A 20316-nucleotide genomic window follows, 5' to 3' on the forward strand; every position below is an offset into this window, starting at 1 on the left:
TTAATTACTCATTTTTCTCATCATTATAAACTACTTCTCCTATTAACCTATAATATCAATCCTATTAACTTATACTAAGGGTGTGTTTGGATACCGCTTATTTTTCTGAAATTGAAAACTTATTGTTGAAAGTACTGTAAATAAAAGTAAAAATTAGTTAAAATAATACAGTGGGACTCATGAATAATGCCAAAAAGTGCAGTAAGACCCATGAATAGTAGCAATAATAAGCTGAATAGTGAAATAATTTATAATTTTCATCTGTATCCAAACAGAGACTAAGTCTACTATGATTAACCAATACTATCAAACCTATACTACTTCTAAAATTCTTAGATTTCTCCTATTAACCAATACTAATAAGTTTTTTTTTTTTTTTTTTTTTTAATCATTGAAATATGATGCTTTCTTGACTCATTTTTATGACCACTGATGCACGGAGCTGTCCCGGTATGGGAAGCTACAATTCAATAAAAATTTGCATCTACAAAATGAAATTTGGTTCCATAATTGAAATTGTGTAAATCATCATAACTTGAGAGTACATAAAATATTTTTTTTTTTGGATAAATTGGGGAGCACATAATTGAAAATGTGTTGGGAGCATATAATTGAAAATGGGCAAGACGCTAATGATTAAAAAAAAAAATTATTAGTATTTAGTATACGCAAATCATTTAAACACTTGTTCCCATCTATACCGAAAAACAAAAAGTTCCTCTTCAACAATGGTGCTTGCCGAGTGGGTGGTCAGCCTATTATTTTTGGCCGACTCCATGTCTTGTTCTATGAATATGATAGAATCAATTATCAATACCAGTATTATTATTTTCGTGTGTGTTCTAATAAGTATTACTATTTACTCAAAAAAAAAAAATCATCAACACTAGGAATATAAACTATTATTATGCATCAATGACAACTTGCCAACTAACTTGCCATATTAATTGGGTATTGAATTGAGCCTATTAAAATCCAAAAAGGCAAAGCTTCTTTATGAATGAATAAATTGAAGATTGCTTAGAATTGTGAACTAAAGTGCAACAGATTCCAAATACAAATTAATAAAAGTAATACTGCTATTTTTCTTTTTAAATTTAATAAATCAAATACATATGGATTATTTCCTGCTCTCATATAGAATTCTCCATTATAGATCTTACCCATATTGTCACTCACAGTATATGGATATTCACATTAGTCAGCTAACAAAGCCAAGTCCTCCATCATTTTCATCTTCCCTTCTTTGCAGCAAAAATGAAATATTGCTTGCAGTCATATTTGTGATGCAATCATATGACAACTTCAAAAGATAAAAGGCTACACTACACGAAAATAGGTCTATTACATCAAATATTAATACAACAAATAAAAGGTATGGTAGTATTAGACAAAATATTGCATCTACAAGTAAAACTTGTTGCAATAGTAACTTAAAATGTTAAATTATTGAATCAACAATAATAAGTTACAATAACTTAAAATAAAGAAATCGTTGCAATAAATTAATACCAATTATTTTTGCAATCTATTACAACAAAAATTTCGAACTAATAGCTTAATGCAATAAAGTTATCATTGTAATAATTTGATATAAATTCTTTTACAATCAATTGCAATGGCAAATACAAAAATAGCTATAACAAAAATATCATTGCAATAATCTAATATCAATTATTTTATTATCTAACAAAATAAAATAATTATCTATTACAATAAAAATGTCATTGCAATAATTTAATCCGACTTATTTTGGTCAATATTTTGCAATCTATTGCAATAAGATTTGTAAAGTAATAGCCTATTACAATATATTTGAAGCAGTAAATCTTTTATTGCAACAATATATATATATATATATATATATATCATTGCATCAAAGTTTTCATTAAAATATTTGGAGTTTATGGTTTGTTTGAATTTCTCCAAAACAGTGCTCACTTCATAATTGACTTATTATAAAGCAGATGAAAGCAAAATTTTCTCCAAGTCTAGGCAGTTTCGGCGTTTTCGGAACTTCTTCATGATATTAGAGTACTGGTACTTCTTCATGATGTTAGAGTTAGAGTATATCTTATGAGAAACAAAGTGATTCCTAGACATTTGCAAGATGTCTTTCAAGGCTTTCATGCGACTAATTGATGCTTTAACTCTGTTAATTGATGCTTTAACTATATTACGAGTTTCTGTCAACATGATTTCCTCCTTCCAAAGTTCTCCCAAAAATCCAAAATTTAAAATATCACAACGCTGATTATAAATCTCTCAATATAAGCTGTAGATATAAGCCAAATCAGATTAGGTATATTCCAAGCCAAAGAAAAAAAAAATACTAAAAGCTACAGTATCTAGATTTATTCCACCAAAGAAAACTTCTAGTGATGAGATTTTAACATAAAGAAAATGCTATACCTGTGTATAGGTAGTACACGTCATCACAAGTTTCAAACCTCTCATTGTAACCACACTGAAAAACACAAAATGTTGTAAATCCAAAGAGTCACCGGTCATAAAAGCGCTATGACATTTTTGAGACTCAAATTTATCAACACTGATGGATGTAAACGTCCATGTATATGAAGCTATGAATCACAATTAATACGTAGAGAAAATACAATCCATTAAAACTTTGATCAACATCTACAAAATGAAATTACACTAAATAATAGAAAATGCGCGAATCATCATAATTTAGTGAGCATATAATTGGTTGTGCAAAACGACAAATGATTTAAAAAAATAACTTACAAGTGTCCAGTATGCGCAAATCATTGAAATGATTGTTTTCACCCATACCCAAAAACAAAAAGTTTTTCATTGCCTATACCCTATGGTGTAGCTGTGGAAGACCATGGGTGATTTACATTTTTATTTATGGTTGGCTCATGTATCATTATTTGTGCATTATATATATAATGCACAGAAAATTTTATATAAGATGATTTTTTTTCTTATTCTAATTATTAAATTTGATAATTATAGTAGATATTAGGAAGAATTTATTATGAATGTATTTGTATATGGAATTACATATTCTAGGTTATTTAGATATTTATTATATTTATTATGATTTTATTTATTCATGAAATTATATTCTAGCATTTAAAAAAAATATGATGTGCCAAAATTTTTATGGATGGTTTAAATGTAGAATAGAATTTAAATTCAATAAAAATTTTATATTAAAATAATTATGTGCAAAATTGTGACTTGTGAAGTTGTGAGGTCCCAAAAATTGCTGTGTCACAAAATCATGAGGTCAAAAAGTCAACGTCTTTGGTTTATATATATATATATATATATAATATAATATAATAGATATTAGATTATAGATATTCAAATTGTTAAAAATCAAGATTAATTTTTATTTTAAATTACTTTAAACTTGCCAAAAAAATTTACTTTAAACTTTTAGTAATAGAACTTTAGTGAAGTAAATTTTGAATTTTTTATCATTTAGGTATGAAATCATGTTTCAATTATTCTCTTACTAGATTGTTCAATTACCAATCCCAACTTTTCTTAGATTTCCTAATTATAGTCATTTTAATTCCAGTTTTATTTTTAGAAGTTTAATGTTTGATTAGTGTTTGTAATTTTTACAAGAAGGTTAAGACTAGAAGCGTTAATTTTTTTCTATTAAGTTATAAATAAATAAATAAAACATTTTCCTATTAATCAGATGTATTATCATGTTTTTATATATTTATTAATATTTTACTCGAACATAAATTGAATCAATTTTTGATAAAAAAAATTGGTGAGTTAAAGGGAAAAAAATTAGGTTCAATAATTATATAATAAAACAAACAATAAATTTATTACCTATATCCTTTTTTTCCCAAGACCGCCCATTCCAAACATGAAAAAGACTGGAATTTCTCTACCCTTAAATCCTTGGTTCCCCATAGTGCCCTTTGTTCATGGCAAATCAACCATACATGTGAATGTCGTCTCCTTTGAAAAATGATGTTAATTTTGTGCTAGAAAAATCATAAGAACAAGTGGCACAAATTGTACTTGAGGAATCGTAGGTCCAGGTTGTTGAGCTGTGTTTGATATTGGTGTTCACAACTTCATTAAGGTCGTTTGTAGATCAGGGGCATTGGTGGAGGAAGGAATGAGGATGAAGGTGATGTGTAGCTATTGCGAGGAGAGGGGCTAATCAAATGGTCTAGGTGAAAATTGATATGTCTGCCATATGCAATTTGTGAAACTTGATACTATCTCTTCCTCTCTTTTGGGTTTGTGTGAATTGAGTCGAGAAAATGAGAGAGTATGAAACGCTATTACGTGGAATAAAAGAGATAATAGAGAAGTTGTTGGTGTCAAGTTATAAGTAATACAACATTACATTTGCATGATCCTACCACAACATATGATTTTTATTTATGCATTAATTACATGTTGTTGAATTATTATGAAAAATATTTGTGAAAATTTTTGAGTCAATTTTATTCATTCATATCATTAAGGTATTTATACTATTAGTTAGTGACTATTGGATTTTTATATAAATATATTTCCTATTGCTTTCAAGGTTTTATTTATTTATTTATTTTTTTTTTTATATAAGATGGAATTTATACTCTAACATAATTTAAGTGTATATGTGTGTAAAGTTCCCTCCTAGAGACTTGAATTTCGGTCCTTACCCCCCATACCCTCACAAATATTTATACTTGTGGAGTGACCACCATATCAAAGGTGTGCGGTCAAGGTATTTTCTTTAATCATACGTATATAGAACAAAATATTTTGAGTATTAAATATATTTTATTAAATAAGTGCAAAATGTATTCTAAATATAGAATCTTATGTCAAAGAAAAGAACTTTCATATAAGTAAACTTCTTATCAAAACCAATAAATATAAATTATAAATTTAAAATAGATAATAAATCTTATTTTAAGTATCTTGAAACCTTTTTTTTTTTTTTCAGCAAGATACTTCCAAGTCATTAAATGATACCAATTGAAACTTTTGTTTTGAAATTAGTTAATTATCTATTTGTATGTGCTGGATAAAATCTATAACGTACTTTTGATTCTCAATTCCATTGGCATCCTTGTATTTCACAACTTCGAAATACTTTTTTGATAAAAACAACTTCGAAATACTCTATTCTATTTATTTGCCTTTCTTGTATAATATCTCCAAAACAATCAATAAAAACTTTTCAAATACTTGCATGAATAAGGTTATCCTAAAAAATTTAGTACCAATTATAGAATCAAATTTATAAAATAAAATATTAAAAAAAAAAAAAAAAGACAACTTAATAAAGAAAAAGTAAGTTCATTTCCATTTGAAGACCTAAAATAAATTTCATTTTTGATTTCATAACTTACTTTCTTGTAACTCTGTCTTTGTTATTTCAATATATATATATATATATATATATATTTAACTTTTTATTTTTAAGTATTCATTTCATTCAATAGGTTATATCTCTTGATGTCTATTATGATAAAAAAATATAAACGAAGCAAGGTATTAGATTTTTGACTTTATATCTCTCGATGTCCAAGTTCAGGAATTGTGGTAGACGTCTCCCCTAGTAAAATACTTGATTTTAAAGGCCTTAGAGATCAGTATTTCTTTCTCTTTGTTCTTTTTTTTTAGGGAAAAGACAGCAATGCTTATATTAAGAAAAACCAGCTAAATCAACTTGAAGTATAGAAACAAATTGTGGTGGAATAGCCTTCATCTACAAAATAAAATCCGAAACAGTTATAATATGCCTAGCGAAGTTATGAGTAACTTTATTACTTTCTCTCCTAACATGAGAGTAATGTAATTGATTAAAAACATTAGAACATAATTTTGCATCCGCAATCAGAAGACTGAATGATGATAAAGAAATTTCCTCCTCAGTTAGAGCTTTCATTATCATCTTAGAGTTTCCCTCTAGAACTGCATTGACAATCCCCAATTCAAAGGCGAACTCCGAAGCCCTAGTTGTTGCTAAGGCTTCAACTTCCATTGCTAGGTAGGCCTAGGGGAGTTTTTGAGAGAGAGAGGCAATGACCATGCCTTGATTGTCTCTAATGACAACATCGATGCCATACTTGTTTTCTATTGCAAAGGAGGTTCCATCGAAATTAATCTTGAATAGATCGGGTCGAGGAGGCCACTAAGAGGCATGAGGTTGTTGTTGGGAAGACTTTTGGGGTGGTTGCAGGCTAAGAATTCTTCTTACCTCTCCTTTAAGACTTGAACGAGTTGGTGGAGACTGCAGCTCAACTGGGCTAACCGAACTTGGTTTCGTTGAGTCCAGAGTGACCAAACTATCATGGCAAACAACTCATAGTTTTTTTGCTGCTGAATGATCCATAGGAGCAGCCAAAGACAAGCCCTAGCCTCCCCAAATTTTGGGGGAAAAAAAATGCTTAGTATGTGTATACACAAAAAATTTATAATTTGCCCAAAAATACGTAATCTTGGCCCCCTCATCTAAGAAAAATTATAAATTGGCCCATGAAATCCAAAATATAAATGCTCTATCCCTTTTGCCTAGTTGCCTCAAGAATAATTACAATAACCTCTAGATAATAAGAAAAAAAATAAAGCACAAATATGGTCTAAAGAAACCCAATTGCCCTAAGAATAACATTAATTACCTGTAGACAAATTACTATTGACAACAAAAATAAAGCACAAATATGGGCTAAACATACCCAATTGCCTCAAGAATAACTAGAATAACCTTTAGACAAGCCCAAATTCAGGTCTAAACAAAAAAGAAATATAGTTCATATTGAAAATGCAGTATTGTCAACATCTTGTTTGGTGTCCCAATTTCTAAAATCCATCAAATTATTTTTTGAAAAATCACCATTGATAAAATTGATAATAGTTCATTACTAAATAATCTAGAATTACCACAAATATAATTATGATGTTAATTAACACAATGAAATTGAACAAGCTTGTGTTAAGTTTGGTCTATACCAACCTTTTTTTATTTATACTTTCCTCCCCCGTTTCTGAATCTTGGTTCCGTCCCTGAGAGAAGTTCCTTAAGAGTCCACAAACCATTGAGTTCTTCGGAAATTCCATAGCTCCAGGTCAGACCATACCACATCAAGTTTAGAGCATGGCTGGAGGGCATGCAAAGGAGTTTCTAGTGCTGCGTGACAGCGATCACAAACTGGATCATCTAGTACTGTTCAACGAACAAGATTCTCCTTTGTATGCAAGGAATTTCGGCAAGCTCTCTACATCAAATTCTTGATCTTATTTGGTGATTGTAATGACCACACACCTTTCCATAGTAGCTTATCCCAAGACCCAACATCCTCCTGGGGAAACTAATCATCCTCTTCCTATAAAAATCTATAACCCAACTTGCATGTATACCCACCCTCCTGAGATAAAGGCCAATAGAGAACATCCTCATATTCAAAATGGGCTAGAGGAAATTTATTTGATAATTTCAGCTTCCTGAGGTGCAGAAAGACCATCGACCAAATCAATGTTCCACCGCCTATTTTCTGCTTCAATTAGAATATCCACTGGGGCCTCCTCTATTGAATCAATTATAGGTGATTGAATCATGGGAGGGGTGCTTAATTGGCAGCCAATGGTACTGCCATATTTTCACAAATTGTCCATTCCTAATCCACCACCTTGAGCCCCTTTGAATGATATCCCTCCTTTGTAAGATACTTCTCCATGCGTATGAACCGGATCTAGAATCTTTGGCCTCCATAATAGAACAATGAGGGAAGAAACGGCTTTTAAAAACTCTATAAAATAGAGTGTCTTTATTATGCAAAAACCTTCATGCTTACTTTGCCAGAAGTGAATAATTGAATATGACCAAATCTTTATAGCCCATGCCACTTGCCAATTTAGATTTAGTAATATCTCCCCTTTGAGCCAGAATATTTTACAACAATCACTATGTTGCCCTTGCCAAATTCTTTTAATTAAGGCTTCAATTTCATGACACAACCCCAAAGGGAGCTCAAAACAGCCCATAACAAAGGTTACGATAGCTTGAATCATGGACTTGATCAAATCTTCACATCCAGCTTGATAAAGTAATCTCCCTTCCCACCTTTGTAATTTCCACCACACTCTTTCTTTAATATAAGTATTTTTATTTTTAAAATACGTACAACTTTGGCTTTTAGCTTTTTTATTTTTATTTTTGCCTATGTATAGTTTTTTTAACTTTACTTCTTTTCTTTTTTTTTCAAAGGACAATTATACTTTAATTTATTCTCCGCAAAAACACAATTAACAAAAACCCAAACAAACTTACTGCAAACATACACTAAATCTCCCCAAGCATAGATCCCCTTCCTCTTGGGAGAGTCAGAGCATATCCCTTTTTTTTTTTTTTTTTGGTCAGGTATAATTTTCAGTTTTCTCGCTCCAGGCCCATGTTCCCACCAAAAAGCTTTTTGGATTAAATCAAGGTTTTTTTTTTTTTTTTTTTTTTTGGCTCAACTAAAGCATCGGAATTCGGAACATGATTAACATATGTATGTGTCCGAGTATAATATACATATGACGCGCACATACACACAATGCACTAGAGTTTTTTTTTTTTTTTTTTTTGGGGGGCAGGGTGGGGATTTAAAATAAAATTTGTACTTATTCTTGTAAGTTTAACGATTTAACAAAACATATTATACGCCACTGTAAGTCTCTTTAAAAAACATTCTTCTCTCTTTCTGTGTGTGTGTTAAAAATATTTAGTATTTTCTAAAAAAAAAAAACAGTGGGTCAATCCCACATTGAAAAATAAGTGTGAGTTTAAGAGGTGTACTGTGTATCTAAAAGTTAGGCCCTTTTGAATATACACCATTGTAAATTTTTTTTAAAAACCTTCTCCCCTCTCCCCATATGTGTGTGTTAAAAATACTAAATATTCTTAAAAAAAAAAAAAAACAAAAAAATACAAAACACATAAATGTTGTATTCTCAAGAATTTGATAGGTATGCAACTAACAAACCAAACGCGAAATTTCTATATTTCCATGAATATGATTTCAGGAATCAAAGATTCCACAAACAAAAATGGTCTCTTTTGAATATACACCATTGTAAGTTTTTTTTAAAAACCTTCTCACCTCTGCCCATAGGTGTGTGTTAAAAATACTAAATATTCTTAAAAAAAAAAAAAACAAAACACATAAATGTTGTATTCTCAAGAATTTGATAGGTATGCAACTAACAAACCAAACGCGAAATTTCTATATTTCCATGATTATGATTTCAGGAATCAAAGATTCCACAAACAAAAATGGTCTCTTTTAATGTTTGAAACAAAATAGCGGTCAGTGAATTGCTAGCTCCTTTCCAAGTGCAATGCACCATTTCAAGCTATGGTTATCAATCCCACAACAGATTCAGAAAATAATTGCTAAATAAATCTTGGATGGATCTAAGCTGCAAAGATATCTTGACATTTCAAAACTATGCTGGGGTTAAGAACCCTGCTTCACGTGATCAGTCACACAATTAGTCTCAAATACTCAGTGCCACACTTTTATGGTGTCATTGTTTTCAAAACTAATTTGCTTATTCAAACCTGGACTGGTACTGTCATACAGGCATGCAAAATTTTTCTTTTTGCTGAAAATGGATTCATCGATGCATGATATTCTTCTAGTGTTCACACCGTGGTCTCAGGAATCAACTTTGCAATGAACAGAACGGTGAAGCCACATATGCTTGAGAATATCAAGAACGTTCCTGACAAAAGATAAAAACATAAATTAAAAACTAAAGTAATCATATTGCAGTTTGTACCCAATATAAAAATTCCATTGAAAGATTGAGACTAATTGGGCATTACCTACTGAGCTCCAATCTATTAGAAATTTAAAAGCATATGAGATAATCCAAGAACCCAACCAGCTAACCAATGTCACAAGGATACAAGCCGAGCCCTTCAAGTTTATGGGAAATATGTGTGACAGAAACCACTCCATCTCAGTGAACCAAAGCCTTTCATGGCGATTATTTTTATTATAAACAGTGCAGTTTCAAGTCTAATAAGGTAAGTCCTTCTCTGACATTATAACTAAAGGAATTCCCCCATGCCAAATGAGAAAGATCCTGTGTATACCTGATTTATCCACAAAATTCAACTTATCAATCTTTAAACCTCTTAAGGATTTGGCCCAGACCAACAGTTAACATTAACTGGTGTATGATGCTGGAATTATGACCTCCAAGACAGTATGCAAATGTTAAAGGCAATTGCACCATAAACATAGATTGGGAGCTGTAATGGATAGCTGAAATCAGATATAAAAATGCACAAATTTTTGCAAGAACCTATAAACTTGATAGTGTTGCAGAAATACTCATTCCGTGGAGGGCAATATTCATTCTTTCAAAGGGGCAAATAGTATTTCTGAATTGCTTCTAACGGGTTGAATACAACCACAGGTAATGGAACTAAATGGGCTTTCATATAATGAGCATAAACTTCATAGGACTTCCACACTCTTTGTAATAGGAAGACCATGAACAAAAATATTTTTTTTGGTGAAAGACGATTCATTAATAACTACTAAGGAGAACCAAAAGGAGCAGTACACAATCTGTTACAGTCTTACAGAAGACCCCATTACAGTCATCCTCAAACACACTTAGAATGTCCACAAGCGGACTATTAAAAGAAATAAAACCTAGTTCCTGACTGCTGCTCATCCTTGCAAGGCTGTCTGCACACTGGTTCACTTGGCGGTAACCGTGCTTAAACTAAATCCGAGGAATGCAGGTAGCCAGTAGCCTGCAGTCATCCAATATAGGAGAAACAACATTATTCACATATTCAGAATTCCTTTAGCATCAAGTTCAACAATAAGAGAGGAAATATTGAGGCTGCAGGACATCATGAGCCCATCTCTGAGTCCCCACAACTCCGCTGCAAAACTGGTAGTAACCCCGATTCTTCTGGTAAATCCTGCTACCCATTGACCATTATTATCTCTAATTACACCTCCGCACCCAGCTGGACCCGGGTTACCAATGGCAGATCCATCCATGTTCAACTTCATCCACCCTTCAGGAGGTTTTTCCCATCAAATTCTTTTAACAATCCTGTGACTCGGTGTTCTTGGAGAAGATACACAGAGTGTACTGCTTGATTAACTGTCTCAACAGCCAAGTTTTGATTATGTGTCTTCTTGTGAAAGACAACTGAATTCCTTTTTTTCCATATGTTCCAAACAGCAAAAGGAAAAAGGATTCTCCACGGGGGATTGACCGATATGAACCTGCAGCTTTGTCTTCCATTCCAATTGAGCCAATCCTGAAGATTACTTCCCCAGAACATCTGGTCTGCCACTTTAACCCCCAGCTGCAACCATATTGGTCTTGTCTGACAGCAATCCCGAAGCACATGCAAGATCGATTCCAAATCCTCATGGAAAATGGGGCAAAGACACATTTTCCAAAACACCCCTCTTCAATAGTCCAGATTTAACCCCTATGCTATTATGAGCACACATCTACAAGAATGTTTTGATTCTAGGTAAAGTGTCAGCTTTCCAAATCCAAGATGCCAAGAAAGGAGGACTGTCCTCAGAGTCCAAAGCCATTTTGTATTCACTTTTTAAATCAAAGATACCCTGGGAAGAACCAGCCCAAGCTAGTTTGTCACTTCCTCTACTTGTCATAGCAATGGGATTAGCTTGAATCATCATCTTGATATCATGTGGAAACTCAAAGGAGGACACATCCCAAAAAGAAACTTTTTTTCTACTTTCTGTTTTTCCTTTGGTATATAGTATAAAGAAGAAAGAACTGTCCTTGGGATGATAGCAATACCAGTACACCAACAAGCGCTAAAATTGGAATGATCTTGGTCCATGTTTGAAGATCCTGCATAATTGAAGCTTCATCCTTTCAAGAAATATTCAACTGAAACAATGATGATAGAATTCGAGAGAAATAGATTTTTATCTAGAAAAAACCTGCAAGAACAATGACAATCCCACAAGAAAGCAGCCTAAGCATGTTCCTGCTGCAGAAACCTGTGAATGGGATTCAAAATTATTTTTATTCAACTCCATTAGACAGTACAGATTTCTCAACCTTCTTACCAATAGAAGTAGTTGTTGTCCAGATTTATCCATAAAAATTACCCCTAATGCTGTCATTGGAATCTGTACAAAATCATCTAAATTACTTAAAAAGCATTAAGCAGAACCAAAGGTTGGAATTACATGAAAAGAGTCGACAACCTAAACCACAACCATTGCCACGGTCCCAACACTACCCGAAAACCCTGTCATAGACAAAGTATTCCTCTATTCAACTTCCAAATTCCTTGTCAACTGTAGGTTGAATTAAAAAGGAAAAAAAAAATGTATTTTTCTACCAGCTAATATGAATATAGTTGCATAAAACACAATGCTATTGACCCCTCCAACTTCTTGTAGTACCATTAGGCCAACTCCTACCTAACCCACCTTTATGTTAGCCACAAAAGATCAAATAAGTCGCACAAACGAAACATGCTACAAGGATTAACATAGAAAGATTACAATGAGTGAATGAGCGTAATTCCATTGGAATAAGCCGAGAATACTAGCTCCAGAAAGCCGTTAAAGGGTTTCTATGTACTGCTATAAAATTATTCAAAAACCATGTCAATATTTATTTCTATAAAAAAATGTTGGGAAAAATTCAAGACTATGTTTAAATTTTGCTACTTAAAATGGAAACAAAGAGATTTCTCATTGACATCTGAAGTCAAAACATTTTTCTAATCTCATCAGCTTCTTGAGAGATATCAGCAATCTTCCCTCTTAAGGTTTTGTAGAGCAGCTTCACGCTCTTTCTTTCGACCAATCTTTGCCTGCAGAAAAAGAAATTCATCATTTGAGCATGTCAGCCGATGCTTGACAAAAGGAAACCATTACAAATACCAACAAGGTTGTGGATAGCCTCTATGTTAGGTTTGTGAAGATAATGGCACGAAGTTATAGTGTTTCTAACTACCACCATGATTTTCTTGATTTTATTCTTAAAGCAATTACCATGCTTTCTCGCTTGATATAAATGCTAGATTGATTGCTTGGTTGTTTTTAGCCTTATTTCTTTATGTGAGTTTTGGATTCATTATGCTGGAGGAATTCATCTTAGTTGACAAAATTTGCAACAGGGCTGGTCAGCTAGTTGAACTTCATTTTAGTGATCAATTTTGTTTTTCATTTAAGGAAAATTTTCCATGTTCTGAAAGTCTGCTAGTGATATGTTTTTTAATAACCCTAAAATCAGAAATCATCATTTCAACAAGAGCTTTAACATGATGTAACTTGCATTAAATTCTTCTTCGGATTAATTCTGCATGATTTGAGTGATAATATCTTAGGGTATTTAAGAATCATGAAGGAAAAAAAAAAAAAAACCCTAAACTGAAGTTGTTAGATTTGTATGCGCAATTTGGAGGCTTTCAAATGCTGACTTAGTTGTACAATTCAAAAAATCATGCAAATGATTTGATTGGCTGTATTGCACAATAAGTGAGAAGTTGGGATGCCTACTTCCCACTTAATTTTTTTTTTTTTATCTATCTCTCAGCTTTTATTTTGTTTTTAGTACTAAGCAATGAAGAATAGCAAGAACAAAGAATAACAGAAAAGAAGATAAGATCATTTACTTGCCTCATTGTTTACACAAGACCATATAGGTTCATAGAACCATATGAAGCTAACTTTGCAAGGATAGCTAACAGAAATGTATTGATCTCTTACAGGATAACTTTGCAAGGATAGCTTACAAGGATAGTTTACACAAGACCATAATAGGTTCATAGAACCACATTGATCTCTTGATGTCTTATTAGTGAAGCATGAAAGGGTAGTATTAACAACAGCTTCTGCCTATGAAAATTTGTTGCATTTTAAATGATAGCTTACAGAGTTGTATCATACAATAACAATGGTGCAAAGAATATAAAACAAGACTCAGAATGTCAAATTCAGATGAAGATTAGCTGCCTACCTTAGAGGCTCCAAAAGCCATGTGTTTTACATAGTCATTGGTTGTATGTTGTTTAGCATTGCCAGTGATGATGGCATCATGGTGCTGTGCAATCCCTAAAGCATCTTCCAGGCTGATAGAGTTGGCACCATCAGAACTCTTTCCAGCCAAATATTCAAGTTGTCATGCTACATATTTTCAACATAATGAAATTTCCTTCATTTATGTTTATAACCCAAATAAATGATGAGAAAACTCCACCCTATTGATGACCAGAAAACATTTTCCTCTCTTTGCATAGAACACATCTTTGGGTAACTTGCAGAGTTCTTGGAATATAAAGTAAATAAATTTTTTGACCAAATGCCAAGAATATATTACTAGGAATTTCCAGGATGGCAGCACAAGATGCTAGGTCATTTGCATCCAGAAAATCAAGTGTAGAGGAATGGAGGAAATAGCCATTCCCTATTTATTCTGATTCAACATAACCATCAAGGTAGAGTGACACTGATGTCATACCAAATAATATCCACTCAGAATTCGGACATATTGCTTCAAGACTGGGCGACTAGTGAAAAAGGCAATCCAATAAGCATTTCCCTGTCTGCATACCTTCTAGCAAGCATTGGACAAGCTTATTAATGGCAGTAAATTTCCATAAATTTTGCTTAGTCAACTACAGGTAGAAGGAAAAATAGTAAAGCTTACGGGAAATAATCATCAATTTTTATTGGCCATAATTAATTTGCTGCATTTTTTTGCCTTAGTACAGATAGATGGTGTAGAATACAAGATGCATTACTAAACTAAGTGAAACATATTGAACAACTGATAAAGAGAAAGGTAGAAAAACAAGAATGTTCTAAAACTCCATTCCCATTTTGAAATTAATTAAATAACATACCAAGAAATGATAAATCACAATTTAACAATAAGAATAGAACTAAAGAAGCATAAGAAGAAGAGAATACCTCTAAATAGGTACATTATACGGTGATTAGCTGAGTATCAAACAGAGAGTAAAAACAATAAAAAATAATTTAGAAGATGTATCACACTTGAAAGACACAACCTACAGGGATTAGGATAGGAAATCATAATATCTTTCAAAGTACCAAGCTAAATGTTAATAAGTAACATACCCAACTCACAAATAAATTTACAGAACATGAGATGCCGCATGGTTTTATCACAGATTCTAAGAATACTTTAACCTCAAATACTCTAGTAGAGAAAGGAGTGGTATAAATACATGTAGAAATTATAGAAACTTAATTCCCAAACTAAATCCTTAATCTTTATTGAGAGCCATTTTCCAAATCTTCTAGTAATGGACCTATATCAAGAGTCATTATTTGTAAATCTAGTGCCATTTTTGAGTTTTGAAAATTTGCTTTTCATGTAGTATTAGATCTGGCCACCTTCCTGTTGAAGCATGTATGTTAAAACATCCAATAAAGAGTCTTCTTCCTTCTCTAGACCTTGCAACAAAAGCATGCCACCCCATTTGGTATCTCTCTTCCAAATTCCATCTGGGATTAAAATAAGTTGTCAATCCTTGATGGGCCTACCTTCTGTTATGAAGTCTGAGTTTACAAATAGCATCACAGCCAAGCTTTCTATCTAATAAGACTGCCTTAACTGGTATAGCATCATTCAGTATTTTCCACATAAAAAGTGAAACTTTGCAGAAATTTTAACTTTCCACAAGATTTTCTAGACTTCACTGTTAACATTATTAGTTCTATCATTGTTATTGTCATTAACACTTCCCATTATCAAATACCTCATTTCCACATGCTAGAACACTATCCCTGTGATAGAAAAAAGGTCAAGTACCTTAGAAACAAAATCATTTTGTTCTATAAATGTAAAGCTCCTCTCAACTGGCAAGAGACCCTATGGATAGGTTAAAATAGAACGAAAACAGAATCTTAAAAGCCAAAAAACACAATCAGCGAATGTCCATGGACATCATGTGATTTTCCTGTTCAAATCCTTTTTTTAAAGTAAATAATTCATTAAAAAGCAGGGGTGTGGAACCCATGTACATGGGATTTGGAAAGTACACAAGAGATATACCAAAAACTATTAACGATAATTACAAATGCTTAGTTAACTGATAATTATAAATCCTATATTGAATATGATATCCACTTATGGGATCTAAGAAATGGAAAATGCTTAGAGTTTTGAAGGAAAAAATATTAGCTGTATTTGATAAATCCTTTTATTTAATTTCTATATTTTGTTCCACTAGGCAAAACTTAGTTAACACTCTTTGTGTTCTTATGCCACCAAGTAAATATAAATTCCTGACTAGAGCCCAACCATGTCCACATCTAATCTCTAGACATACCTTCAGAAGTTCACCCAATGCATTGGTCCATTTTTGTTACCAAGACGCCCTTAAACTTGTTCTTGTGATTCCTCTTTTTCTCTCAAATGCAGAACTGTCATGAATGAGCTGCATAAACTCATAAGCTTTATTCTTATGTTCCACCCATTTTCAACCAAACAACTCTAGACCATATAACATATTGCACAATGGATTATTACACTAATACTATTCACTAAAAAATGTTTCAAGCACCCATAGACAATTACTTGTCTTGTTTCAAGCTAGAGGAAACAATATCATTATGACCAAAAAGTAATAATAATAATAATAATAATAAGATCCAAAGGTAGCATAGTCACATTATAGGAGCCACCCAATCCCCAACTTTGAACATATTGTGTGGCAACATCTTTTCCAATCTACCATTAAAACAGCCTACTCAAATTATACACAGATTAGCCACAGACCAATAAAAAGCTTAATAAGATTCTTCTAAAAATAAAAATAAAAAAAGTTCCCTAAAACTACACCAATGGACAACCATAATAATGCAATAGATTCAATAATAAAGAATTGAAGGCCCAACTCTATGCAAAATATACAAACAAAAATTAATACAACATCGGTCTTTCTATAAACAATTATTGTGAATGTTGAAATTACATTGGGCACATTAATGAATCACTTTTGACATTGCCGGTGCTCTTTATTTCTTCAATGAAAGTAGTTGTGTGTGGGTGAAAGTCAAATTAATGTGCAGCACCTCCCAACTGGTGGCCATTATATGTGTTACTTGACATTTGGATCTTTCCCAATAATACAGTTGCAATGAGCAGGGAAGCTGCAATTTGCACAGTAGTAGAACCATTGCTTGGGATCTCGTTCTTCTTCACATATTTCACAATAATATTCACCGAAGTCATCTTCATGAGTATAACAAAGAGTGAAGGGATGTTCATGTTGGTTGTACCATGTGGCTTGGGGTAGTGTAGCACATACTAAGTCTAGAGCAAATTCACAAGTGGAACAACGGAATACATAATAGTTTTCAAAATTACAACTACTACACTTTTGTAAATAGTTTGTAATGGAGAGGTAAAGACGATGCTCATGACAGGCAAGAGTGAGGGTGTCTGATAATAAAATACATTGAACATTGTAATTATACTTGCATATCTGACAGTTGTATTTTAAGCCATTGCACCACTGGGCACAGGCCTTACAGAAAAAAGAAGCTCGCTGATAACTGAGGGTGAGAGGGTGATAATGAATTGAGTGTCATTTTATTTTGGGTAATTTAGAACAAGATTTATGAAGAAAGAAGCTACATGGGGGTACAATTGTAAAATGAAGAGAGAATGAATTGTACGCACCCATTGCATTTTGTGTTATTCGGAATCTCATCAGTAAGCTTCAAATCATGCTTGTGACTAAAGTGTTTGATTTCTGTGGCTATTTCAGTTCCGTCCTCCCCCACAGTGGTTTTTATGACTTTGCAAATTTCTGAGTCAAAGGATTCATGGGGCTCTAGATCTTCAGGTTTTGACTTGGTGCTGTATTCCCTGTTTCTGGGGAGCATGGCACAATAGAGGTGGGCAGCAAAATCACAACTTGAGCAATAGTAAAGGCAGAGTGTATCCACTTTTCGAACACAGAGTAGACAAATTGGAGAGTCGGATTGATGGACTTGAAGAGAAGGTATGAGGTGGAGAGGGTGGTTGTGACGGAAAACTTTCAGTCTGCGAGGACAAGCAGCACGGAGTGAATGTATACCGAAATCGCATTGGGCACAAAGGTAGGGCAGATTGCCTTCTTTGCCACAGAAGTCACAAGTGAACTTCAACAGCTTCCAAGTGCGAGTCAATTGGTGGTCATGGACTTCAGTTTGGATGGTGAGTGCTAAAGAAGAACATCTGATGTGAATGTTGAAGTTGCAACAGTAACAACAATAACTGTATTCACTACACTTTTCTCCGCAGACGTCACAATTGCTAAATTTGTCATATTCTTCACCATGTGTAAACATGTGAAAGAGAATAAGAGGATGATTTGAATGTAAGGGATGGTGCAACCCAAGGGGTAGTTCCGCACATGATTTATGATGAACGTACCACCCTCTGCATTCTTTACAATTGTAACTAGGACCAAATACTGGTTCCTGCACCCATAACAAGTACGTCCCCTTCTCTCGTCTTCATTAAAGACCAACGGATGCTGCCAATGTTGAAGCTCCATCGTTTGGACAACATCAAATTTGGTTAGAAAATAATGACAGTGCAAAACAAATTGAGATAGAGAAAGATGCACATGAGATGCTTGATTGAAGTCTGGTAGCATTTGTTTTCTCACTAATTATCATCAAGTCACATGGAACAATTAGTAAAGTTTTGTATAAAGAGTAAACACCAATACCAAATAGACAATCGCGCACTTCCAGTGGCGACTCCAGGAATTTTGTCCAGGGTGTTCCTGGACAAACCGGAACAATAACCTACCCTATTCTACTTTGAAAAAATTTCGGGTCATTTCAATCTATTTCAAGTGTTTCGGGACATTTCGGTAAATACCGGTCGAAATTCAAGATTTGGTCGGCATGAAGTTTGTGCTTAAAAAAAAAAAAAAAAAAAAATTGTTCTTAAAACCAAAACAAATTTGCATTATGTACACCAAAAAACCTCAAAAGGAAAAAAAAAATGAAAAGAAAAGAAAGAAATGAACAGAGGCGTCGTTGCCCCGTCGCGCCTATGTGCTTGATGATAAGGTTTCAGACGGAGGCGTAAGGTGTTGTCGTTAATGATGTTTTTTTCTTTAGGTGGTTTTTGATTTTAGGTTAGGTAAGTTTTTGATTTTAGGTTTCTGATTTTAACCGGCGGACGCGTATTCGTATAATCAATGTTATGAATATCGTTTCGGACCCTGTTTCGGTTTCTATTGGAACGGAATATTTTGATACCGACTTATTTCGGCGTACCGTTTTAGGGTATTTCAAAATTACGTTATTTTATAATGAAAAAAAAATATATATATATATATATATTATTAATAAAAAAAATCTATATAAATTATTAAAGGTTTTAAAGAAATTATAAGTACATATTTAAACTAATATGTAATCTTTAAGTCTAAATAATAATAATAATAATAATAATAATAATAATAATAATAATAATAATAATAATAAGTTCAATCATTTATAAAATATAATCAGAGTAATAATATGAAAAAAAAAAATTGATGTTAATATTAGTTTTCTTTGTTTTTTTGACTCAAAAAGTAAAATACTTTTATTAAAAGAATAACTAAATACATGTAATGTAAGGTCCGGAGCTCTTAGAGCATCCGTAGCAGATGTTCCAAAAATTATGTCATTTTACCACATCAAATGCCTACTTTATTATTTTACCACATCATTTTACAACATCCCATTTATCAGATGTTTTATAATTCAATTCTATACATTAAAATAATATTTACTACACATTAAAATAATATTTACTACACATCAACACAATAAACAAACAACAAACAATATACCACATCTCTTCCGTACCGTGGCAAATTTGCCACGGTACTGTTCAATGTTGCAAAAAAAAAAAAAATTACCACATCTACTAAATGGGCTAAAATTGGGTTTGGTGTGAGATATGTGCCAAATATTTAGCATTTGGCACATATCCCACGTCTAGTGTGGGTGCTCAGCACTAGCATTGAAAAATGCTAAAGCCATATTTAAGGCATTTTTGACATTTTAGAGGACAAAAACACTTGCATCAAACAATGCTAAACCACACTATTGCAAAATTTTTTGCAATAGTGCTACAGTACAATTCTAAACTTAGAATTGTACTGTAGCACTATGCTAAAAATATATATATATATATATATATATATTTTATTCTACCCCTTAGTTGAAAAAAAGTGATGATGTGAAAGAAATAATAAAAAAAGATTAAAAAAATAATATTTTAATGAAAAAGTAAAATAATAGAATTTTTGGATGTAGGGTGTATTGT

The 20316-nt window shown here is 32.6% G+C and overlaps 2 protein-coding genes across 16 annotated transcripts in view; both read right to left on the reverse strand.

The window, feature by feature from the left end:
• The window catches only part of LOC126717166 (sugar transporter ERD6-like 5), a 124279-nt gene that overhangs the window by 40637 nt on the left and 63326 nt on the right, over positions 1-20316 (reverse strand). The window contains exons 14-16 of one of the 15 annotated variants that reach the window (XM_050418573.1): positions 12075-12137; positions 11946-12005; positions 10580-11853 (exon numbers count right to left, since the gene is read on the reverse strand). The exons of 12 other annotated variants lie outside the window; for them this stretch is intronic. In XM_050418573.1, the coding sequence (XP_050274530.1) occupies positions 11731-11853; positions 11946-12005; positions 12075-12137 (246 nt within the window). In that variant the 3' untranslated portion in view covers positions 10580-11730. Of the gene's footprint in view, positions 1-10579; positions 11854-11945; positions 12006-12074; positions 12138-20316 lie in introns of those variants that run through there. 2 more of the 15 variants (XM_050418572.1, XM_050418571.1) reach the window with 2 other exon arrangements.
• LOC126717175 (uncharacterized) lies at positions 13376-19276 on the reverse strand. The gene is made up of 2 exons (XM_050418594.1): positions 17677-19276; positions 13376-16429 (listed from the first exon to the last, which is right to left on the reverse strand). Exons 1-2 carry the CDS (start codon positions 18327-18329, stop codon positions 16372-16374), a joined length of 711 nt encoding a protein of 236 aa, XP_050274551.1. The 5' UTR covers positions 18330-19276; the 3' UTR covers positions 13376-16371.

The sequence above is a fragment of the Quercus robur genome, chromosome 3 (genome assembly GCF_932294415.1).
Source record: "Quercus robur chromosome 3, dhQueRobu3.1, whole genome shotgun sequence".
NCBI lineage: Eukaryota > Viridiplantae > Streptophyta > Magnoliopsida > Fagales > Fagaceae > Quercus > Quercus robur.

Excerpts from the sequence above, each read along its gene's own strand:
- LOC126717175 (XM_050418594.1), bottom strand. The coding sequence starts at position 18,329 with ATGTTTACACATGGTGAAGAATATGACAAATTTAGCAATTGTGACGTC. Across the intron at positions 16,430-17,676 it reads AATAACACAAAATGCAATGG|CTCATTCATGACAGTTCTGC; the intron begins GTGCGTACAATT and ends GAGTTTATGCAG.